Source organism: Vigna umbellata, chromosome 1, assembly GCF_029865625.1.
Source record: "Vigna umbellata cultivar VRB3 chromosome 1, Vumbellata_1.0, whole genome shotgun sequence".
NCBI classification, from domain to species: Eukaryota; Viridiplantae; Streptophyta; class Magnoliopsida; order Fabales; family Fabaceae; genus Vigna; species Vigna umbellata.
In genome coordinates, this window is record NC_142165.1 from 16,623,486 (window position 1) to 16,648,399 (window position 24,914).

Sequence of the window (24,914 nt, forward strand, 5' to 3'; positions counted from 1 at the left end):
TCTAGAGAGATGAAGTGTTCTTAGAATAATGAGACGTGTTTATAAAAATGTTATTTATATTATAAGATTATTTTAAAGTAAAATAATTTGTCTCATTATTTTAATACATATATCTGCTCTAGTACTATATTTTCTAGGTCTTACACGAGCTTCTAGAAATATTTTTCCAACTCATGAAACATCAAATTTATATATTTTTGAAATCTTAATATTTTTTAATATACTACTAAATACTAAAATTAATAATACACTTAATATTTTTGAAATCTTAAATGTAATTGCATTTAATACACTACTAAATACTAAAATTAATAATTTCATTAATATATATATTAAAAAATTTAAAATAAATAGTTTAAATGAACATGGCACTTGGAGAGTTTAAAATGTAGTTATACATATATACATGAATAACCTTTTGGGTTAAATATGTTTTTAGTCCCTAAACTATTGACCGTTTCTGGTTTTCGTCCCTCTTCCAAAGTAAGGTACAATTTAGTCCTCAATCTTTAAAAAACGTTCGTTTTAGTCGAAGAAACGAACGTTTTGAGGACTAAAACGAGGACTAAAAACAAAATTTTGAGGACTAAAACGAACGTTTTTCTAAAGAATGAGGACCAAATTGTACCTTACTTTGGAAGAGGGACGAAAACCAAAAACAACCAATAGTTTAGGGACTAAAAACATATTTAACCCTAACCTTTTGCAAAAGTAGTCAACTTTTATAAATTCTTTCTTATATTTTTTTTATCATATCACATATACTTATAATATTTATATTCTTTTTCACATATATATTATATGTGATTTACCATTTGAGATGTTGATACTGATTTGAGTATTATTGTTTGGACACCTAACAAATTTTTATACATATTTTATTCTTTAATTTATTTTTTTATAAATACAAAATTTTAATAACCAAAATTCTCTTAAAAATAGATTGTTAAGTGGTGCATATATACAGTGTAAAAAGGCATACTGATTTTTCATTGATTTACACTAAAATGTCAGAGTGCTTAAAGTTGAGAGTAATGATAGTGCAGAATGTAAGGTGCACTGTTCTTGCATCAGCATTTCGAAAGTAGCGTATTTTTTGACTTAGACAACCTTTTCATGTGGTTCCAAACCTTCCTGACACTAATGATGAATCCAAGTTATGGTCGGTGGATAGAGTTAGAAACTTGCATGTACTACCATTTTTTAATAAGCACTTTCTTCTTTCTCTTAAACTCATCTTTAAGCACTTTTTCATCTCAGTTTTGAAGGTCGTTTCCATCATTTATCTTCACCCAAAACAGAAATCAAAAAGAACTTCACACAAACCACTGCTCCATATCAATATATATGATTTACCTTCAAAAGGTTAACTTGATAGCTTTTACATTTAAAGGCACAGATACATGACATTTGTAGAAAAAAAATATACTAAAAAGTTTCACCTAGCTTGATTGGTTGGTAATAAGCTAATATGTCTCTTTCTTACACTTCACCTGAGGCTTAGGACTTTCATCCTGCATGGCAATGAAAACACAGAATTAGACTCAACCCAAATTAGTTAACAAAGAAAATTTTTCTGTATTGGAAAATGTTCTGCAGAAAAGTCGGTCTCATATCTCATACGATTTTAAATCAAGTATAAGTGTAGTTTATAAACTAATTTAGAGTTAAAACAAGTTCATAGTATATAAATAGATACAGACCTTATCTTATAGACCCGGTAAGATTAAACTAGGCTTAAAGGTTCAGTGAGATTAAATCAGGCTTAAAGATTCACTTTTTTTAACAATTTCTGTTAAAAATAATGTCTTGATTGCTTGAAAGTAAAGATATTTATAAATCTGTCAGTGATTTCTACTCCTATGTGAGAGTTTTAGGTGGTGTGAAACAAGGTAACCAAACATCAATGGTGAAGCAGAAAAAGTCTAACTGTGCATGACTCATTCTGCAGCATAGCTGAAGCAAAATTTATATGCAAGAGGTTGATAAGGTTTGATTTTAACCTTTGTTCTTCATTCATGTAACTGTAACCTCTGATGCTGCCTGCTTCTGTTGCAGCAACTTTTCTGTAATTGGGCAAGGGCACACGACCTTCTTCAATCTGCTTCAAATCATCAACAAGCATCTCATAGTGCCTTTTCACTTCTTCCACTGTTTTTCCTCCCACTGCCCTGGCCAAGTTCTGCCACCGATCTGGGGTGTCCTTGTCATAGATGGCCAAAGCATTCTCAAACTTCTTGTTCTGCTTTGTTGTCCAAACTGAGCTTGAGGCCATTGTCACAAGTGTAGCAATCGAAATGATAACAATAATAATCAAAAGATAAATAATGGTAATGAAAGTTCAATGTTGTTATGGCAAAGCTATGAGGATGAGGAAACTGTCATTGGTGATACCCTTTATATACTGGTGGATGATGGATGGCCTTGGGAGAAAGTGTGTGAGTTGTGGGTTGTGTACTTTATGCTAGCTGTTGCTTTCTACCAACTAATATTTTCAAAATTTTCACTTGAACATGCTAATCTCAGTTAATTCCTTTCATTTTTATATGCATGAAAAAGTCTTCAATGCATAAAAAGGTGTTTACTTTAGTGATTTCTATGTCTGTTTAAGGAATAATCTTCAAGTTAGTCTGCAGAAACCAGAAATACCCTTTGATTTATTAACTTAATGGTAAGACAAGTTGTGAAAAATCAGACCACATTTTGGGTAACTTACACCAGTTTAAGAAATCTAGCATTTAAAAAGTCTCTAAGAAATAGTACTCTTACTGAATTTCAGTAACCAATAAAGTTATTGCATACAGTAAGTTTCACTATTTCTTCTAATTATTTTTCACATGCATACTTGGCATTTGTTGGAAGTTAGAGGCATTTGGACTGTACACAGAATTCTAGTAATAATAAACTAAAATTGACATCACCCCTAATCTACCATACCAAGTGTCTTTGAAATTGAAATAAGAAAAGTTTGAAATCTGTCACAGCATGCAAAATCAATTTTTACCTACACTAATTTCCTTCAAAAATCACTTTTGCTAATAGTTAAAAGCTTGTTTCTTTGTAAATCTCTCATGGTTTGAAAATTACCAAGTGAAAGAAAAAAATGACCTCATCTCTGTCTGTAGTTGATACGAGACTTCCAATCTGATGACACTTTTATATGATAATTTTATCTGTAGTCGTGAGACTTGTAATAATATATAAAATGAAAAATCAGTATATTTGTTTTTTTTGAAGTTGTTCTTATCATGAGATTTCTATTGTCTCTTGTGCTGTATTGAAATGGTACTGTTACAGAGGACAAGATGGGTCCATTAAACGTTCACGGGCGCAGGTATCATGCAGCAGTGTAGAAAATTTCATGCCAAGATCTTCTGTGTATGGATCATACAGCAAAAACACAAAAGCACCTTTTTACATTTGGATGTTTTCAAATTTCTCTTTCAGNTGATCGATCAAATTGAAACAATAATAATTAGACCAATCGATATAAAAAAAAGGTTTTAGATAGGTCAAGGGGTAATATTTTTTTGTTTCATTGAATAATTAATTCATTTCATTTCATTAAAAAAAATAAAAAAAGGTGGGTTGGTGAGCTAACCCAACACATCACTAATTCTTAGTGAGCCACATCAAAATTGGTTTAGATAAAAATTTCACTTTTTTTTCAACCTATTCCGACTCAAACCAACTCAAACATGTAGTGGACCGAATTGACTAATAGATTACCCAATGTGACAGCAATAATTCTTATGAATTTCTTATGTACTTTGGTTTAGGTACGTTATTGTTGAATCTTTCATATGAACTTCTCTCGAAAGAGCCATTATCTATACATAAATTCTTACCATAGTTGTGAAAATGTTGAATTAAGTTGTTGTAACATGGTTAAAAAAATTGAGTGGAAATGCAGAACGAAGTGATAAAGCCGACAATAAAGGGGTTACTCGATATCATGAAAGCATGCGTGAAGGCCAAAAGTGTGCGAAGAATTGTCTTCACATCCTCAGCTGGAACTGTTGATGTTGCTGAGCAACCAAAGCCTGTTTATGATGAGAACTGTTGGAGTGATGTTGAGTTCTGCAGAAGGGTCAAAATGACTGGTTGGGTTAGTTCTTTGTATCTATCTTACATGTTTTCTTTGTTCATACACCATGAAGAAGAATGATTCTACTCTACACCATGTTTCTCTGTAGATGTATTTTGTTTCAAAGACCCTGGCGGAGAAAGAAGCTTGGAAATTCGCCAAAGAACATAACATAGACTTTGTCTCCATCATTCCACCTCTTGTCGTTGGTCCCTTTCTTATGCCAACAATGCCACCAAGCCTAATCACTGCTCTTTCACTCATCACAGGTCAAACCACCAAAACTAATTCATATTTAGAATTAATAACACAAAGTTAAATATATTTTTAGTTTCTAAACTTAGATGCAAGATTGAAATTCGTCATCGTCTTGAACTTTGATACGTTTGTTAATATATAATCAACAGAATGATTTCAATGTACACTGTATTGGAATGATTCATAGTTTTTAATTAGCAGGAAATGAAGGGCATTACCATATCATAAAACAAGGGCAGTTCGTGCACTTAGATGACCTTTGTCTTGCTCATATATTTTTGTTTGAGAATCCAAAAGCAGAAGGGAGGTACATATGCTGTTCACATGAGGCAACCATTCATGACATTGCAAAACTGCTAAATCAAAAATACCCTCAGTATAATATCCCCACAAAGTAAGACTTTGTAATTTTTCTCATTTCATCAGAGAATGTTATAGTAGTAGTGATAATACTGTCTTTTGCTTAAGGTGATAATTGATTCATATCTATGGATCATGTTGTGCTGATTCTGATGCAGGTTCAAGGATATTCCAGATGAATTGGAAATTATTAGATTTTCTTCTAAGAAGATCACTGACATGGGCTTCAAATTTGAGTACAACTTAGAGGATATGTTCACAGGAGCTGTTGAGAGCTGCAGAGAAAAAGGGCTTCTTCCTGAACCTGCTCAAACCCCAGTTAATGGCACCATTCACAAATAATTATGCTTTCATCTGTGTTGTTCGGAATAAATATGTATTTTCAAGATTCCATCTTTTGTCATAATTTTAATAAAGTTATTTGCTGTTATATTTACTGTTTTAGTAAAAAGTTAATTCAACAAGGTCATGGTAGTTAGCAATCATATTGTAAAATATTAATTAAAATTCTGCTTTATAAGCTAAGAAACATGTTGAAAACTATGTATTCAAACCTTTTTACTAAGTTTAAGCATCAACACTTTGACGCTTAAACAATGCAACAGAAGAGATAATACAACAATCCAACAAGGACATTTTTCATATATAAAATTTATTCTGAATAAGAAAAACCAAAATACGATGATAAAAGAAAAGAAAAACACAAATACAACAACATATAAAGACACATCACATACAAAAAATGTGTATTGATCTATAATAAATATTAGTATCATCAATTGTTGATTATAACTCTTAAAAATATCTTATTAAACACTTGTATTTGCAACTATTCCAAATTCTCTTAGAATGTCTTTATCAAACTACCAATAACCAAACAACTTTTTCTGTGCCTAATTTGATATACTTCTTTTTCAAGATTTAATTTCATTTACTTGCTTTCATAAAAGTAGCTATATAACAAACTTCGTCAGTTTTTAATGTTACCTATTTTTCAATACATCACAATTATTCGATAAATTACCTTTACACCGATTTATAATATTAACTTTCTGATAACCATTTATTTCCTCCAAACACAATAATTTATTCCATCCAACACACTTTTATAAGCAGCTCTCCCGAGAAATTTTTCTGTCAATTTGGGTAGACATGTTCTGTGACTTCTAAATTGAGAGAAACAGATGGTTGGCGAAGAATTATGTTCTAACAAAATCCAGAATAGTTTCTAGCATGTTTATACTGTCAACATTTTTCAAATTTGATATATGAAAATGGGGTTAAGACTGATTCAGCCAAGACTACTGTTACTTTGCTAATCAGCCAGCTATCTTCTGGATAAATTATTCTATAATTAATTAAAGGCCTGGAATTGGTGGAACTAAAAAATAAAAATGTAGTACAATAGATGTTGAGCTATACAATAAAGTTCCACTTGCAGACCATGCATATTTGCTGATTTCTGAGACTACTTTTCATACATATAGTAATAATGCACTTCAATCATCAGACAACCCAGCACTAAGCACTGTTTATCGTTCTTCCATGTTAAATCTGTTCCAAGCTTCCTGGGGACAATTAAACAAAAACTCAGAAACATGCATTCATAGATTTGAATCCTGCTCCAGTAAGAAAGATATCGTTTACAAAACTGGTCGTCTGATTCCTAACAGTGACAACGTGTCTTAGCTCAACCCAGGAAACACGGGAAAAATATACTTTGTTTTAGCCTGTGAATTTATTTTGTGAGATGATTTTATTACAATTTAAACGATAAAAGGAATGTCTGATGTAATTAATGTTTTAGACTGATTATGGTAGCCAAGTTATGTACAGTATAAAATTAGATTTTGCACATGAATATAATTGTATACTTCTTAGAAAACATAAATTAAAATAATAGTTTTGCTTCAAGAAAATTTATTTTATATTACATGGAAACGATATCATATATTAAATGTTATTTACAAACTCAGGTCTCATGTTAGTAAAAGTACCATGGAAAGATTCAAAATCCCACTTACAACTACATATATTATGCAATAAAAAAGGTGCAAGGGAACTAAAAAGATTGTAGGTTGAAACCATGGTATCAGCAGAATTGTTAAGAACTAAAAAGAACAAATGAAGCCAAACCTTTAGAAGATCAAAAACCTTCTCGCAGATGTACTTTTGTTGAATGCTTGCTCCCCGCTGCTGCAGCTTGTCAGGATGCACAAAAAGTGTAGCTTTACGATAAGCTTTCTTTACTGCAGGGGTGGTTACTACATCTGTCAGAGGAATCGGTTGCCAACCACTGTCGGGGCCAAGAATCTGCATAAGACAAATTTGATAACGAGTAAGCAAAAATTTCCTCCAGGTCTTGAAACAACTGAGTGCTTTCAAAAACGATATATTTTTATGTCTTTATTTCCCTAGTTTAAAGTGATTAGTTGAGTATAGGAAAAGAAATATATAAATGGGAAGTTCTTATCTATCATTGGATAACAGTCACAAAATATGCACAGAGCTTAAACAAAGTTAGGATGTTTACACATACATATTGTAATGTAGAAAGCAATGCCCTCAAGTTTCCTGTTTTTCCACTTGACCATCTTTTAACATCTGCATCAAGAATTTCTGCTACCCTCTGCAAAAAAACAAAAAAAAAAAGATTTTGTAAGGCATAATTGGAAACATGTGAATCGCAAAACCTTGATAGAAAAATTACATTTCTCTCCTCTTGCTCCTTCTGCACAAGCCTGTCACGCATATTCTTTTCTGCAAGAGCATGTGCCTGCATCCGAAACAAAGAATGAACAAACAATTTGACAACTTAATTTGTACAAGAGATATTTGGCAAAACCAGGAAACATACCACGCGTTCCCCTATTCTCTGATGCCTCTCAAACCTGGCCTTACATCTCTGAGCAGAATCGCCATTAGCTCCATCAAATACATCAGTAGAATCACGAACTTCAGGAAAATACAATTTGTACAGAATCAATAAAAATTTAAACAGAAAGCACATAAATACAGAATATATGATACAAGATAAAAGATAGGGTCAACTACAGCGCAATCAGAACATGTTAACATTACATACCACCATGGCTGAAAGATTTTGATTGGAAGTTTTGCTTCATTGCATTATCACGGGAAGCCACAAAGCCTGCAACAGGTTTATCAGACTTATTTCTTGCATCAGAAGCAGCTCTCTCAGAAAGTGCCCTTTCTAGGGCCCGAGCCCGTGCCTCTGCAGTTGCTCTCTCCACAGCAGCACGCTCAGCTTTAAGTTTTGCCTCCAAAGCAGCCTTCTCAGCTGGGGTCTTCTCATTTGCCTGACTATTGGTTTTTCCTAGCCTTTCTCGTCCATCAGAAATGTTTTTCTGACGTGCTTCTGCAGCAGCTCTCTCTACTGCCGCCCTTTCTCTGGCATCAGCAAAAGCCCTTTCACGTGCTTCACGAATTGCTCTTTCTACAGCTAATTTCTCCTTTTCTCTTTCTCTTTCCCTCTCTTTTGCTGCATCGAGTTTTTTGAGGAGTTCCTTTTCCAGCTCTTCCTTATGCAAGTTGTCATTTGCTCCCTTCTCTTCCATTGCGGATACTTGATTACTCTCCCTTATATTGATGTGACTTGAATCAACCTTCTCTACTTCTTTGAAGGGACTCGATTTCCAATCAGATGTACTAGGTATCTGCGATTCATCTATAATGTCTTCATTGTCATACAAAATTTCCCCATTAGAGGAATTAGACCTATTCTCATCCAAATCTTCCTTTAATGCATCTCTAGTCTCCTTTGCATCCTTGCAGATTTCAACAGACTCAGGAGTTGTGTCTTCAACAGGCATTTCCAGATTGCAGTAATTTTCTGACTTTTCCCAGCACTGATCTATGTTTTGCCTAGCCTTTATGTCGGTGTCACCACTATTTGTAGCAGCACCTTCGGAAGTCTCTCTTTCAAATATATTTTGTATTTGATTGTCTGCTTCGTTTAGTTCAACGGCAACTTGAGTGAAGGAATGAGTCTCATCTGTATGTTTATCATGGAAATCACTTGTCTCCTGAACGGGGTCTGTTTCTTCATATCTCTCTTGTTGAAATGAAGCACTACTTGCTTCCGATACACCATCTACCTCATCATATGAATGAACCTTTAGATTCACTTCCAAAGTTTCCTCATTTTCAGTGATTATATCAGCTCCCTGAGTTTTGTTCAACTTCTCAGTTTCATCTGGCTCATAGCTTGAACTGGTTTCTGTGGTATTGCCAGCTTTCTCTGCTTTTACCTCCTCGCAACAAGGATCAGATAGAGTTACTCTAATAACTTCAACTGGCTCCTTGTTGTCTATCCTTTCCCTCGTATTTCCATCCATCAGTTGAGTGGCTTCTTGAAATCCATTCTCACTTGCTTGGGCATCAAGAACCATGTCATTTCCATCCAATTTACTTTTCTTATTCTTACTATGAATATGGTCCACGATTTCCTCCTGCACATAGATACTGCCAAAGGTATTACCAGTGGCTTCTCTGGCTTCTCTGGCTTCTCTCTGACAGGAATGTTCAGTGTCTTGACTGATATCCAGAAAACCAGAATCATTTCTTTTCTTTCTGTCCTCTAAACACCCAAAGTTCTCTGTCGCTTCCTCCATACTTGTCAAATTTATGGCATGATGACTGCACACACTCTCATTGTCAAGTGGCTCCAGAATTTCTGCCAGTTCACATTCTTCCAGCTCACTGAACAAATCAACTTTATTCTCACTTCCTTTTAGCTCTTCAGTAATATTCTTCTCAGCCTCTCGCGGTTCCAGAACAGCTCTCAAATTTATTTTGCATTCTTCCAGCTCAAAGGACCCTGCACATTTGTTGCCATCTTCTGGCTCACCAGAAACTTTTTTCCCATTACCTTCTATTAACCCTTGCCCACCGACATTGCTTCCATAGTCTTCCGGATTATAAAAAGATTTAACCCTATTCTCAACTTCCCCATTTTCATTAACCTTCGGACCATTGTCCATTAAACCATTTTCAAATATCTCCTGAATCAGTTTTGTCTCATCTACTACCGTTTGACTCCTATGTTTAGTTTCCCGTACAAGTTCTACATATGCACTTGCTTCATGGTCTGCATGAACCTTCTCTTCATTATTCTCCAGCCCCCAATATTCCCTAACCATTTCTATTTTTTCATCAGATTCTTCAGGTTTTTCAGGGGTATTCCTATCTGTTTTATTAAAGTACTGCTCTTTCTTGTTATTTTCTGCCTCTTTCTGCTCAAGTATTTTTCCCTTATGATTTGATTCTTTTTGTTCAACCTCTTTCTCATGTTTTGCTTGATCTGATTTCATCTTCTTCTGTGTTTCGCGTACAACTTCTTCAGCACCAGAGGTTTCTTTTGTCCCCAGATCTGGCCTCGCTTTCTCTATTCTCATAGTTGACCTCCCTACCTCAGAAGAAGAATTTAGAGAAGTATCCTTTTCTCTTAATGTTAGCTTTGCATCAAGTTTCGTTGTTCTAAGAGTGACTTTAGCGTCTCTTTTTCCATCAGCTTTCACTTCAATGTTAGACTTACGTTTCACACGATCAGGAAAACCTTCTTTCTTTCTTCTCATCAATTCTTTTGCAACCTTCATTCTTGCTTGAGCCTCTTCCATTGCCTTTCTTAAAGCAGCTACAGAAGCAGCTACCTCATCTGAGTATGGTGGCGAATCAGCACCAGCTACACCTTCGGATGAGCTACTCTTAGATGCCTGGAATTTGATTGGCGTTGATTTCAGAGCATCACCTTTTTGTTTATTTAAGTTAGATTCAGTAGTCTCTGATCGAGGAACTTTGACATTATTTGTTCCATTATTTCCATTACTGATCTCACATGCATCAAAAAACAGATCAATAGAACCAGATCTATTTTTAACTTTTACGCCATTGTTGGTGGAAGACTGTTGCTTAGAATTATCAGGTGAAGCACTAGTATACGAATTGGTAGAATGTGCAGCTTCTTTTATTCCCTCCTCGACATGGCTACCAGAATAAGTATCTTGTGCTATTGGTATAGACTTATTAGCTCTGTTTATCTTCATTGGCTTGACTTCTTCGATTAATCGAGTGTAAGCAGGGACAGCCTGGAGTTGAGCTATATGTGTTGTCCCACCTGTTCCATTTTCACTTCCTTGGTTAACTTTATGATAAGACATATTGACCTTTTTGGCATCATGGGATGACCACGATTTCACTGGAATTTCCTTCGAACAAGTATTAAGCTCTTGCTGGAAAGATTGGTTTTCTCCTTTGATCTTACTCCTACAGAATAATAAATGCCAGGAAAACAATTAATGTTAACATCGCCGTCCTAAGCAGCCTCTGAGAACTTGGTTAGTTACCGATGCTACATAATAGATTTGCACAATAAAGGAATTTTTCCAAAGATCTCCATCCTCCCACAAATACCAATATATGAATTTGATTAATATTCACATCCAAGGCCCGATGTTGGGAATTTTTCTAAATATCATATAAATGTGCACCAAATATGGTATAATACAAGCCTAAATTCACATTTAACGCGTACAAAACCCTGTTAGTAAGATCGTGATGCCATACGCTAGCTTCCCTTTGCAACTAAAAACTGATTCGTATATTTCAAGTAGTTGTATTTGAAAAGTTGTCTAGATTCCGATTCCCGGCTTCAATTCCAAACTTTAAAATTATAAATCTACCATAAACCTTAACCTATAAGTTCTCCTCCACTGGTGAAGTAGAATAAAAGGAATGCCAAAAGGGCTCAACCAGTTCCGCGAAACACTAGATTCCCATTGATTCGTTTTTTTTAAGTGACTAAAAAGTAAGGTATTATTACCTTTGTTGCCCACTCACTTGCTCGAGAGCACGACAAGTAATTAAATAAATAAAAATAGCAAAAGAAAATGCAGTTTCTCTTCTCACAGAAAGAACTCACATGACCGACAGAGCGGTCAAAATGGAAAGGATGCATAAGCAAGGCCAGGTTTAAAAAACAAATATTCTCGAATCGAATCTGGATTCCAAGCAAAACACCAACACGCAAGCACATTCACTATTCCAAGTCACGTTAAGTTAAAACCCTAACAAAAAATTAGAAGAAAAAAAAACGCAGCAAGCAAACTCACCGTATAGCGAAGCTATCTTTCTCCACAGGCTCAGCCACTATCTCCTCGAAAGGAACGGCAGCGTCTAGACTCCCAAACCCACCGAAGACCGTCGAGTAATCGACCCTCGAGCGCCCAACGTCGTCGATCTTTTTCTTGCTCTCGTTGAGTTCCGGAAGTTCCAGAATCGGAATAGAGGAACCGAGCGAAGCTCCGGCGGCGCCGAAAATCTCGCGGTAATCCTCGAATTGAGAGGAGAAAGTCGGAGCTCGGAGCTTGATTGGAGCGGCGAAAACGCCGTCGTACGCCGATCTTCCGGAGACGCCGTAGCCGTTAGAGAGCTTCTTCGTGAGAGTCGCGGCGGCAGTTCCGAACTCCATGACGGAGACGTCGACGGCGAAGTTCTTCTCTTTATTCTTCTTGCTTGCGTTGCTTCTCTGACTTTGCGAAACTGGTTCAGTAAGAGTCAGAGACACAAGAAGAAGAAAACTTGTGAGAGGAAGAAAAATGAGTGAGAAGAGTTTTTATTCCAACGGAATGAGAGGGAAAAAAAAAATCGCAGTGTAACCGTCGAAAAAACACGATCAACGTGTGGGGCACGCACTTGCAACCGGCTGCTTCGGTCTCTAACTCGGAGCTGTTCTCCTCTGACTCTGGGCGGTGTTATCGATAGGTCCACGGGTGACTGGAGGAGCAGGTAAATGTCATAAATATTTTTAGGAAACAAGGGTATGTCTCCTGTGTTGTCGTTTTGCTGTGGAATAGTTCAGAGTCCAGTCAGTACTATATAACGTCACTAAGGGGTAGTTTCGGAACTTCAAGCAAAAAGTGAGGTAAGGCATCTTAATTTGAGTTTGGAGTTAAACTTTTTTTCTCTTAATTTATTGTAAAATGTTATGTTTTATGTTAAACTAAATAATAAAATATTTTATTTTTATTTTTTATGAATACTATATAAAAATCATTTTTAATAAATGGTTAAAAATGTTTTTGATTTTTTAATTTTCAATGAAAATTAGAATTAGTCTCTTCAAAATGTTTGACTAATTTAGTTATCATTTTTAGAACAATTTGAATTTAATTCTTTTAACCAAATTTTGTTAAATTTATTTGACTTTTCATACATATTTCTCAACTAACATGTAAGAAAAAATATGTCAAACAATGTAAACAACTTAAATACTATCCTGAAATGCGTTTGAAATGTTAATTAAACTTAAAAAATTTGATTAAAATACCTAAATCTATATATTTTTAAAATTGAGGGACTAAACTGGATCAAATTTTAAAGATAAACTAATTCCAATTTTCACTTAAAGTATTCTTTAGTGACTTTGACATTACATCAAACTACATATTTAAAACGTATTTATTATTAAGACTACGGAATATTTGCTAACTTTGACATTGAAGTACAAACGGAGTGATTTGATCCCATTAACCGAAAATTTAAAATGTCTGAATGAAACACTTACTTATCTCTATAATGTTTGAGTGTATGTGTGTTCAAGTCTATACGAATATTTATTCATTTTTCATGGTTTACTATTTTAATTTTTTAAATACATTTGGTTTATTGAATAATTTATCAAATTTATATTAATTTTAATTTTATAACTTATTTTTGAAACATATATTTGATCCCTTCTAATTTTTTTCCAATCTTTATATAATTGATATATAAGATTTTAATTTAAAATATATACAATTATAATGTATGTATTAATATTTGATAATTAAAAAATGTATTATTTTGACATTGTTATGATATTACGTTTCATTTTATTATAATTTTTTACGTTTTTAATATTTAATCAATACTTGGAATAAAAAATTGTAAATATGAATATATCTAAAACCTATGTCAAGAACCCTTAATAAAACCCTTCCAATGATGCCCTTAACATATAAAGGGTAGTTTGGAGATTTCACATAGAGTTGCTGTCTTGGTTGAACGGGATTTTATAGATGAGTTGGTATGGTTTCTTGGGTTGCTTGCTGAATACAGCTGTCGCTACCTAGTCATTCCATTATTCATTGTCAATGGACACAAACACGGACATCCTTGTTTTTTTCTTTTCTTTTTTAGATAAAATTAATTAGTGTTACTTTTATTAACTAATTATTTAGAAGGTTAAATATCTTTTAAGTTTCAAAATTTTAATACACAATTTAATTAGTTTTTATTTTAACACGTTTCAACTCAAATATAATGTAGAACATTAAATATAAAAAGAATTTAAAGTTGTTCAGTTATAAATTTTTTTATTTTTTTATTTTAAAGACTAAAATAAAAAAATAAAAAAAATTACATTTAAAAACAAAAAATATTTAATTTATATTTAAATATCACATCAGCATGTATTTAACTATTTTAAGATTTATAATTTTGTATAAAAATGTCTCATCATTAAAAAGAAATTGTGAAAAAATGTAAAAGAACTTTGACGAAAATAAAAAGTTGTATAATTATAATATTTAAAACCTTTCCTTTTTTTCTAATGAAAAAACAAAATTACAAAATTAAGACACATAAAATATTTGAATTTTTCATGATTGTATTTTTTTAATACATGACCATGTAACGGTGCGAAACAGTACAGCAATATTAATTATACACGCAAAAATATTGAGTATATAATTATAATAACATTGATGAGTAATAAATATGATGAGAGGATAATTAAATATTTATTGATTGTGTGTTTAATTTTATTGTATGATTTAATGATTTACAGAAAGAATTTATAAGGGGACATAAAGTATTCTATAAAAGGGTTTTTAATTTAGTTGAGTATTCAAATTCATAGTAAACAGTGCACACACGGTTGTCCTATAACAATACCTTGTTTTGCATGCACATGGTATTCAATAATCCATTACTATTTTAAATAATACAATAATTACTCTATTGAATAAATATTCTTGTAATACATTATTTTGAAAAAGACTTCATGCATAACCACTTAACCTCTTAATACATAATACATTTAAATTCACAAACAATTAAATGAATACGCATTAATAAAAGTTTATATAATGAAAATAATTATGGTTTGGGATGTTGGATTGAATTAACACTTCTTTATATTTTTCTTTCGATACTATACTTAAATTAATTATATAGACGAATTTTAAATTCACAGTAAATATAATAACTTATATATTTATAATTTAATATAGATTTTTAATTAAAATTAATCTAATCACAATTTAAAAATTAATAAATATATTTTACTTTTGAATACGTTAAATTTATAATATTAATATCTAATAATAAAATAACTGATTAGATTATTGAAAAATTGTTCAATTTGTAGAAACTCAGAATTTAAAATAACTTTTTTCTGTATAGTTCTTTTAGAAACGTTGACCAATAATCAATAAATCATACAGTATAATTAATAAATATTTAATGTGCTTTCATTTTTATATAACTTATAGATATATAAGACTGAAGTTACAAACATATAAATCGATCAGTTTATAATTAATATTATATTTCAGTTTACTTATGCTAATCTATTCATAAGTGAGTTATCTAAATGTTACGTCTTTATTTCAGGGTAGTTTTGGATGCAAACATTTAAGTACTAATAAATTATAGAAATGTATATTAAAAAGATATTGGTAAGAATTATTTTTCTTTTTTGGAAAACATTTATAACAGTCACAAAGTCTGCAATACCTTATCAAAAGTGTAATTATTGGCACCCAATTAGGAACAAAAACTATACCACGAATAAAGGTATTGATAAAAAAAATATTAATACTTTGTAATTTATTTTAAAAAATATATATATTTATTTATATTCATAAAACTAAAGTTCATGTTAAATATATTTAAAATATAATAAGTTTGTTTGTACTAATTTTCTTGGTATGTCAATAAACAATGTGATATGTTACCTATCGATTAGTTGGTTAGACAAGCTTGATGAAAATGATGTTGCAATTTTGCCTAAAATTAAAGCTACCTTTTGTTTAATTTATTTTTCCTTAATTTTTATACACAAATATATCACCACAACTTAAATGTACGCAAAATCACTTATTTCAATATAATGGATATTTGTTTTGATACAACTAAACTTTTGAAAAAAAATTTAGTAAAAATTTTCTACTAGTTTTTATGATGTTGTTCTTTATTTTATCTTTAAATTACATTTATATTGATATATTAAAAAAAGTCAATATATTTTAAAACATTAAAATCAATGTCCAGATAGAGGAAGAAAAACTAAACAAAGAATCTAAATTCCATTTTTTTACCATTTTGCCTTATAAATTATATTTAAAGATAGTTTTCAAAAAACACAGAAATCAATAAAGGAAAGCACAACTACCATTCCACATGAATAATGCAATTCCAAAGAACATAACAGACAGCCACCTAAATAAAAAATAAAAATAAACAAGACAACAACAAAAACAAAGGAAATTCCAACCAACTAGTTAGATGTAATTGTAAAGTGAATTTTGTTTTCCTGTAATTCTAAACATTTGAGAAAGTGGATACACAATAATGATGAATCAACATCAAAAAGCTAATGAATGAAGAAGATACAAGAAAAGAGTATTTGAGAATCTGGAATTAATGATAACATTGGTCGTGTCCAATGTCTAAAGCAGCAAAGCTCAATGCCACTTTCACTTTTCTTTTAATCAAAATAACATAAATAAAATAATGTTCCACATGCGTGTGTGTGTCAAATGCTTTAATCAATAATTTATAAAAATAAATTTTTTAAAAAATACTTCATGAAATGATAAAAAGAAACTAATCATAGTTTATACTTTTATATTTTTCTCCTAAAAAATTCATTCAAAATATATCCTTAATCCAAAGTCCGTAAGGCCCAATACTAAAAATATTCGGCCTTTTTCTTTTTACACCCTATTATTAAGATACTCTATTTCATTGCACTATGTTGTCATCATAATATATCTTGTAGCCTTTAGAAAAATACAAAATCAAAATTGGCTAAATATAAATGATTTAGAATAGATTTGAAGCAATTTATATATTATTTTCAATTTTTCATTCTACAACCTGAAATGAGAAAAACAATAATTTTGGAGGTGTGGGAAGAAATGGCCAAATCTCAATCTTTATTTTGGGCCGGCCTAATGTGTGGTAACCCAATGGGTTTGTGGGCTAAACAGTAAAAGGTGGGTTTTCTTGTCCAACAATGAAGGCAGAAGAGAGAGAGAGTAAGAGTTCTTGAGAAAGAAGAAAGGTGATGTAATAAAGAGAGTGAAGAAGAAGAGGTTTTGGTTTTGGTTTTGGTTTTGATTTTGAATCGACAATGTTCAGAAATCAGTACGACACGGACGTGACTACATGGAGCCCGGCGGGGCGACTGTTCCAGGTGGAGTACGCGATGGAGGCGGTGAAGCAGGGCTCGGCGGCGATCGGTCTCCGATCCAAGACGCACGTGGTTCTCGCATGCGTCAACAAGGCCAACTCCGAACTCTCCTCGCATCAGAAGAAGATCTTCAAGGTCGACAACCACATCGGCGTCGCCATCGCCGGCCTCACTGCCGACGGCCGCGTCCTATCCCGATACATGCGATCCGAGTGCATCAACTATAACTACACCTACGAGTCTCCTCTTCCTGTAGGCAGACTTGTTGTTCAACTCGCCGACAAGGCACAGGTCCTCATTCCCTTCCCTTCCCTTCCACTTAGGGTTTTGTTTTCTTCAATAATTACTATCTCTGCGAGAATTGAAACTACACTTCTAGGGTTTGCTTTTCTTCAATAATTACTATGTATGTGAGAATTGAAACGGCTATTCTAGAGTTTCGTTGTTGAATTTCGATTTTAGGTCATGGGATTAAACTGGTGAATTGCGTTTGTTGAATTCGATTAAACTGTAAATGTCTGTTAGTTTCATCGTCATTTTTTTTTCATTGCTGTTTTTGTTTCTATTGTTCCTAAATTGATGGTGATTCGTTGTGTAAACTATAACTTACTGTTTACAGCGAGTTTCTTTTCTTATGTTTTATGGTGTGTAGTATAAATTATCTGATTTCTGTTATAATAATAATATTTAAAATAGTCGACATCCTGCTATCTTGCTATAGCCTCTTGAAATTTTTTTGTGTGTGCTGCTCTTTCAGATTCTTACTGTATTTGAAATTTGTGTGGTAGAGGCTTTGGATTCTATTTCTGTCGGAAACTTAAGTAGCACACAGTACCACGGAGGTTTCTGCTTGCAGTGTGAAGGATGATGGTATTCCTGTTTACATCATTGCAAATTATGCAGTCGTGTCATAGTTATTCATGTTTATAAACTCTGCTTAACTTCAGAACACTATCCCTCAAAGATTGCTCTCTTCTCTGTCTATCTCTCAAAGGTTAGATCCTTCCCTATGTATAGGTGTGTCTGCCTCTAGTCATAACCGTCCCTCCCTCCCCACCCCCTCCCCTCCTCATCCTCTTTAAGCTCAGGGTACTCTCGGTTTAACACCCAGAGCTCAGCCCCGAGAGGTTGTGAATCTAACCCACATAATGTGGTACCCGAGCACACCGAGGTACCAAGGCTGGTTCCCATCTTAATGCTGATTCGCTCCCACAGGACACATCCAGTCATTGTATTTCAGATTTTTTGTGTGGTAGAGGCTTTGGGTTCTATTAGTGTTTGAAATTTAAGTAGCACACAGTACCACTAAGGTTTCTGTTTGCTGTGTGAAGGATGATAATATTCATGTTTACATCATTGCAAGTTATGCAGCCGTGTCATAGGTATTCTGTTATGCAAAATCTATGTTGAGAAGGCTGTTTTATGAAGTGAAGTAGAAAACAAATTATTGTGATGGTCAAGTTGTCATAACTGGCACGTAAAAGACCTAGTTGAATTAGGTTCAAGCTGTCGTATGTAAAAAAAGAACTTGGATTTTACTTACTGTGGTTGAAGGATCTTTCTGTACATAGAGATAGAAAATCTGTTGAACAAATTTTTTAGGAGAAGTAACCCTTCCCCTCTTTTTTTCAGGCTCTTGAATGTAGCTGCATTATTGGAATCTAGCCTGTTTAGTTCACAATCAACAAAATATTGGAATTGGATTAGCTAATCTACATTTTGTTTGGAGAAAACTTTTCCATAAGCGCTTATAGTGGAGAAAAGTTAAGAAGGAAAAAAAAGTAGTTTCCCCATAAGCTTAAATTAGCTTATGCATTGGTTAAAAATCAAAATTTGGAAAAGTTAATTGGAAACAAATTCTACAAATTAGTTCCATGTGTAAATTAATTTTAACTTATAAAGAAGCAAAATTCCTTTTAACTTATTTTTTTTCCTCTTAAAAGTGTTCGAGGGAAGTTTATCCAAACATTATTTCTATTATATGCAGTTATACTTGTGTAATTTGTGCTTTAGTCATAAGAAGTTGAATAAATAAGGTATGGGTTCGAACTGAAAAGATATCTTTTTAATCAGTGTTCGTGATGCAATTTTGAGTTGCAGGTTTGCACGCAGCGATCATGGAAACGTCCTTATGGGGTTGGCCTCCTGGTAGCTGGATTAGATGAATCAGGAGCTCACCTCTATTACAACTGTCCCAGTGGAAACTATTTTGAATATCAGGCTTTTGCCATTGGATCTCGCTCTCAAGCTGCAAAGACATATTTGGAACGCAGGTTTGATAACTTCATGGGCTCTTCTCGAGAAGATCTGATCAAAGATGCACTTATCGCAACTAGGGAGTCCTTGCAAGGTGAAAAACTGAGGAGTTCTGTATGCACTATTGCTGTGGTTGGAGTTGGTGAACCATTCCACATTTTAGATCAAGAAACTGTTCAACAGCTGATTGATACTTTTGAGATTGTGAAGGAGGATGAACCTCCAGCTGAAGAAGCTCAGCCAGCAACCGAGCAGGATGCTCCCACCGACCAGGCATCTGGTGCAGATCAAGGTGCTGCTGGAGACCAAGGTGGTTCTCCAATGGAAATTTGATAATTTAAAATCAATTTCTAGAGGTCTTGAATACCAATATTTAAAAATGAGTAGGTTTCATATTGTTTGTGTCATGGGATAATCTTTCGTTAATCTGTTTGCTTCTGCAATTCATCCCTTAGTGATCACTGTAAACGATTTAATTGCTGTTTCATGACAATTTGCAACAATTTTCTGAAAGTCTGGCTGAAAAATGTTGGATAAAACTGTTCAAACTTAATTATTTAAGAAGTGTTTTATAACCCTTTTAGGTTCTTTTTAATGGTTAAAATTTGTTAAAAATCATTATTTTTCCACAATTTTTTATTTAAGGACACTTTCCAATGTTTGTATTTTTTAAAATAAATTTTATTGATTGTGAAATTAGAAAATGAATTAAAAAATGTGGTGTTATCCCTCATTTAATTATTTTAAGAACATTACATTTCAAATAGTTGAACTAAAAGTTTTCTGTGTTCAGTTAGTTGGTTTTTTAATGTTTGTTTAAATATTAATTTGGTTTGGATTGTTTAATTTGATTTTCATTTTATTTTCGTATTTTATTTCGTGTTTAATCAAATTTTAATTTTTGTTAATTTTATTTGATTTAATATTTTTATTAATATTGTTTAAATAGTTAACTGTAAACGTGGTCTATGATAATATATGATATTATACTTTTTTATTTCTTTATCACGCCTCATTTTCATGTATTATTGTCTTTCTCAACTTTTTCTTCGTCTTCCTCGTCTTTATTATTGAAACCTTATTCATTTTCACAATTTTCATAACAGAGGAGGACGAAATTGGGAAAATTACTTAAAAACACAATAAATGTGTAGATTTTTGCTTAAGAGGAAGCAACTTTGTATGTATTTATATTTTCATATTCAATCTATAAATCACTTACTTATTCATTAGAGTTATCTGATGAATTGATTAAAAATAGAAAAAAATGAAAGAGATGATGAATGGTTGGATGAGAGGTATTTGAAAGGATGAAAGTAGATAAGTGATTAAGAAAAAATAAGAAAGAGTATGCAAGGAAGAGGATAATAGAGATGAATAGAATGATAGCGGGAGATGATGAATGATTTGATTATGGAAATGATAATAGAGGTGAGGAATATGATAATGATGAAGGTAAGAAAGATGATAATGTATGAAGGTGAGTGTGTGATAAAGAAACGAAGGAGGTGAAGTGTTATATTATAGTAATGGATCACTGTAGCGTTAACATGCATAACTTAGAAAGAAAAGAAAAGAAGAAGACAAAAACGGATATAAAATTAGTATTATTTATTTATTTACTTTATACATTGAATAAGAAACCAATGCATATTACAAACAAAGTTGGTGTTTCGGTTTGCGAGGTCGAGGTTAACAATCTTTCAAGTTTCGTTTGTCCAACTCCTTATTCTTATCACTGATCATCTTCATTCTGTTGGTTCGTAGTGAAATCTGCATAAGACACTCTTATGTCAAAGTCAGTAAAGATTCAACTGGTTTAGCAATAAATCTGTGTTAAATATAACTAACCTACCATAATACCTTAAAACTTGTATTTATAGATTTCAGGATGGACTTTAGATTAATATTAGTCTAATTATGACTCAATTAATAATAATCGTATTTTAGTTTAAATTAATCATCATCAATCATAATTGTTATATAAGATTGATCGTTTGATTGTCATTCGACCGACCGGTTCAATAGATGTTCTTGACTAATAAAATCATTCAATTCTAAAGTGACCAGAGAATTATACATTAAAGTTGGTGTTTCCTATATATTAATTTTGAAATCCAATTTTTTTCTCTTCTTGTAGGCAAAAAGACTACAAATATATAATTATATAAGGCTATTAATCAATATTCAAAGACATGTTTACAAAAAGCTAATTTTTCTTTTATCAATAATGTGCAATATTTATTTATTTATTTATTTTTCTAACTATTAAAAACAATTAATATTATTTCATTCCACCATATCTTTACTAAATCGCATTCACCAAAATTTTTTTTAAAATTCATTTCCTGCGAAACCATAATGGTGTTGTAAAAATCGGGTTTTATGGCCCTTTGGCACATAGCAGTACAAATAATCATGTATTAGTTGAATTTTATAACAATAATTATTTCAATTTTACAATTAATATCAACAATACCTTATTGTAATTAATTGATAACAGAGTTTATATACTGATCATGCATAACTATCAGCAGAATGGAGGTGACACTCAGATGCTAAATTTGTGAGAAGAATGACACTCAACAGAGCAGGAATGTGTTGCTCAGCGCCATGTACTTTGACTGGTTTTCTCTTTTTGACATTCCTCTTGCTTTTAGGGTCTTTCAATTCTTTGTTGTGGTGTATAAGTTTTATTTAATTGTTCTTGATACACTCTTTAACGTATGTTTGTTAAGATGTGATGGTGGATGTTTACATGGTTAAGTTGGACATTATAGTAAGGTAAAATAGATATTGCATATATATGGTTTTAATTTAAAGTGGATATGAAATGACTTGTGAGTATGTGATATATATATATATATATATATATATATATATATATATATATATATATGAAAATTTGAATCCATTTGTGTAGAACTTGCATAGGCTTGCTTCATCCATTAATGAAAGCATTTCACATTTAGAAGAATACAATTGCTGCCATTTTCTGACAAGAGATGAAATGTAAAGGAAAAAAGGAAAAGTAAAGGAAGAAGTTAGTGTTCATTTGGCAGTATTTGGCGTGAGAAGATTCATGATCTGCATGTGTTTGTACATCCAATGAAGATTGTCCAATGTGAGTTCACCCCCAAGAGAACGTACAACAGACCCACCACTGCATGCTCCCACTTGGCAGCACTCTTCAAGTGACATTCCTTTTATCACTCCATACAAAAACCCACTTGCAAACAGATCCCCTGCTCCTGTTGCATCTTTTGCTTTTGCTTCTCCTATCACTGGAACACGTGCAATCTGACACATTCAAACACAACCTTAACTTTTATTAGGATAATAATCATATCTTAACACAGATTGTTTAGCAACATTTTCACGAATGATAGACAATTCATGGTATCATAGTGCATAATATGTGCAATTTATAGGTATTAGAGTAAGTATTGCAAAATGTAATGTATCATGATTGAAGAATGACTTCCACAATGGGAAGACTACTCTTGACTAGACAGATGACTCGAACTACAACAATGAAAAGATCTTGAGAGTGATAGATGTTGAAAATCCCACATCGACTAGAGATAAGGCCGAGTATATAAGTGAAAACAAACCTCACCTTACAAGTCGGTTTCGTGGGATTGAGTTAGGCTTAAAATCCACTTCTTAACAATGGACAATATTGAAAAACAGAAGTTGATGTTCTATACATTCACATTCATGTTAGCTGGGAAGGCAGAGTAGAGTATTGATGGAGGAGACAACATATGTATTGTATTAAAGTATTTTTTTTCCCTTCCTTTCATTAAGACTTCATCATTCCACCACTTTTCCTACAACACCGATTTCTCATGCTTGCTTCCTTCCTTTCTTCCTAACTTTTCCTTCAACAGATATTATCAAACACTTTCCAGCACTATACTTGTTCCATTCTTAGTCTCATACTAATTTAATCAGCCTAATAAAGACATAGTAAGGAATAAAGTGAAGTTTTCTAAATTTTAGTTAGCTTTCTTCACTTACATACACCTATTGTTTAATTTCCCTATGTAAAAGTTTACAATTTTCAATGGTGCCACTTGGCTAATGTGCAGATCAGAATAACTTTACAACATAATTTACAAACCTCGTTTCCATGTTTAGCAATGCATCCGTTAGAGCCAAGTGTTACTACTGCCCATTGGCAGTACTTGGCAAGAAATTCTACTGCAGTTTCTGGATCAGCATTCTGTTCACCACCCCTGAATTAATCCATTGTGTAAAGTGACAATTTATATAAAAAAAAGAAGAAAAAATGCAGATTACTTAAGTGAAACTAAGACAATGAATAACATGGAAAATGAACATCTTGGAACAAAGCTGGGTTAAGTAAAATTGACATTTACCTTAGAAGCTCTGTTGCCTCATCCTCATTGGCAAAACAAAGGTCAATGTTCCCTGACTCCAGTAGCTTCAGAAGTGGTTCTTTGAAATTCCTGACCATCTACCCAAAATAAAGAGGCTACATAAGATTAAATTTACATAGCTGATGCTAAGGAAACCACAACTTTCCATTTTCTTTTCATGAGTTTGGAAAATTAAAAATAAAATTGGAATAGTTTATTCCGTAAATTACAAAAATGAGTTAATTAACTTAAAATTTACATGTTTAAGATAAGTCGTTATGAGTCGTGACAACTTTTTCATAAGATTTTGAAAATGTGATGCAGTTGTGAATTACACCGACTTTGGTTCAATTAAAAGTTGTTATCATTGTGAACAACATCTAATAAATTGAAAGTCATCATGATTGTTAGCGACTTTGGTTCATAATATTTACAAAGAAGGTGTCATGAGTTATAACGATTTCACTTTTTCAAAATTTTCTGAAAAAATCATCACGATTCATGATGACTTAATCTTGATGTGTGAATTTTAAGTTAATTATCCAATTTTTGAAATTTACAGGGTAAACTACCCATTTTTTTAAATTTTCCCATGAATTTTGATATTTTCTACCTAATGACTTGTTTACACAAACATGAAACATGATATCACATTTCATAATTGTTTATGCAGATAGTTGCAGTAGAATACCTCAAAACTGGCCAAATCCAAAGAAACTAGAAGACCTTCCTGCTTTGCTAAAAGAATGGCTGCTTGAATCACTTCCAAATTAAATATACCATATCTTAACACCAACCACTGAAATGTCAATATATCGAAAACTAAGTTAAAGTGAATGCAGAGTATCAAAAACAAATTCACTCTTATCCTATGATCTATTATGCTGGAATTTACATTGCATGAACAATTAATTCAGTCCTAAAAGAAACTGATGAATGTAATTCCTATCATGACAACAAGAATCAGATCAATATTACAGTGACAAATGAAATATACATGATAACATGATAACACCAAAATGTTAAGCATCCATAATATTTCAATCAATTGACAAATACAACAACCTTGGAGCCCTTAAAATCTTCTTTG

The 24,914-nt window shown here is 32.5% G+C and overlaps 4 protein-coding genes across 4 annotated transcripts; 2 read left to right on the forward strand and 2 right to left on the reverse strand.

Moving 5' to 3' along the window:
* Positions 1-1,315: 1,315 nt before the first annotated feature.
* On the reverse strand, positions 1,316-3,372 carry LOC124843778 (protein RADIALIS-like 4). The gene is made up of 2 exons (XM_047320597.2): positions 2,004-3,372; positions 1,316-1,514 (listed from the first exon to the last, which is right to left on the reverse strand). The coding sequence occupies exons 1-2, from the start codon at positions 2,273-2,275 to the stop codon at positions 1,490-1,492; spliced, it is 297 nt and encodes a 98-aa protein (XP_047176553.1). The 5' UTR covers positions 2,276-3,372; the 3' UTR covers positions 1,316-1,489.
* Positions 3,373-3,895: 523 nt separating this feature from the next.
* LOC148204819 (bifunctional dihydroflavonol 4-reductase/flavanone 4-reductase-like) lies at positions 3,896-5,135 on the forward strand. Its single transcript, XM_088098017.1, has 4 exons — positions 3,896-4,108; positions 4,197-4,356; positions 4,547-4,739; positions 4,864-5,135. The coding sequence occupies exons 1-4, from the start codon at positions 3,908-3,910 to the stop codon at positions 5,045-5,047; spliced, it is 738 nt and encodes a 245-aa protein (XP_087954143.1). The 5' UTR covers positions 3,896-3,907; the 3' UTR covers positions 5,048-5,135.
* A 769-nt stretch (positions 5,136-5,904) lies between these two features.
* LOC148204820 (auxilin-like protein 1) lies at positions 5,905-12,620 on the reverse strand. Its single transcript, XM_088097998.1, has 7 exons — positions 11,836-12,620; positions 7,791-10,990; positions 7,563-7,660; positions 7,416-7,481; positions 7,245-7,334; positions 6,842-7,018; positions 5,905-6,273 (listed from the first exon to the last, which is right to left on the reverse strand). The coding sequence occupies exons 1-7, from the start codon at positions 12,192-12,194 to the stop codon at positions 6,238-6,240; spliced, it is 4,026 nt and encodes a 1,341-aa protein (XP_087954124.1). The 5' UTR covers positions 12,195-12,620; the 3' UTR covers positions 5,905-6,237.
* A 4,399-nt stretch (positions 12,621-17,019) lies between these two features.
* Positions 17,020-19,952, forward strand: LOC124844242 (proteasome subunit alpha type-1-A-like). Its single transcript, XM_047321139.2, has 2 exons — positions 17,020-17,474; positions 19,284-19,952. Exons 1-2 carry the CDS (start codon positions 17,124-17,126, stop codon positions 19,770-19,772), a joined length of 840 nt encoding a protein of 279 aa, XP_047177095.1. The 5' UTR covers positions 17,020-17,123; the 3' UTR covers positions 19,773-19,952.
* Positions 19,953-24,914: the final 4,962 nt, after the last annotated feature.

What these genes read in the sequence shown, in the direction of transcription:
- LOC124843778 (XM_047320597.2), bottom strand. Translation starts at nt 2,275, where the DNA reads ATGGCCTCAAGCTCAGTTTGGACAACAAAGCAGAACAAGAAGTTTGAG. An exon ending in TACATGAATGAAGAACAAAG is followed by an intron (nt 1,515 to 2,003) that starts GTTAAAATCAAA and finishes ATTGCCATGCAG; the next exon opens with GATGAAAGTCCTAAGCCTCA.
- LOC148204819 (XM_088098017.1), top strand. Translation starts at nt 3,908, where the DNA reads ATGCAGAACGAAGTGATAAAGCCGACAATAAAGGGGTTACTCGATATC. An exon ending in GGGTCAAAATGACTGGTTGG is followed by an intron (nt 4,109 to 4,196) that starts GTTAGTTCTTTG and finishes GTTTCTCTGTAG; the next exon opens with ATGTATTTTGTTTCAAAGAC. An exon ending in TGCTCTTTCACTCATCACAG is followed by an intron (nt 4,357 to 4,546) that starts GTCAAACCACCA and finishes TTTAATTAGCAG; the next exon opens with GAAATGAAGGGCATTACCAT.
- LOC148204820 (XM_088097998.1), bottom strand. Translation starts at nt 12,194, where the DNA reads ATGGAGTTCGGAACTGCCGCCGCGACTCTCACGAAGAAGCTCTCTAAC. An exon ending in AAAGATAGCTTCGCTATACG is followed by an intron (nt 10,991 to 11,835) that starts GTGAGTTTGCTT and finishes ATTATTCTGTAG; the next exon opens with GAGTAAGATCAAAGGAGAAA. An exon ending in AAAATCTTTCAGCCATGGTG is followed by an intron (nt 7,661 to 7,790) that starts GTATGTAATGTT and finishes ATTTTCCTGAAG; the next exon opens with TTCGTGATTCTACTGATGTA.
- LOC124844242 (XM_047321139.2), top strand. Translation starts at nt 17,124, where the DNA reads ATGTTCAGAAATCAGTACGACACGGACGTGACTACATGGAGCCCGGCG. An exon ending in AACTCGCCGACAAGGCACAG is followed by an intron (nt 17,475 to 19,283) that starts GTCCTCATTCCC and finishes TTTGAGTTGCAG; the next exon opens with GTTTGCACGCAGCGATCATG.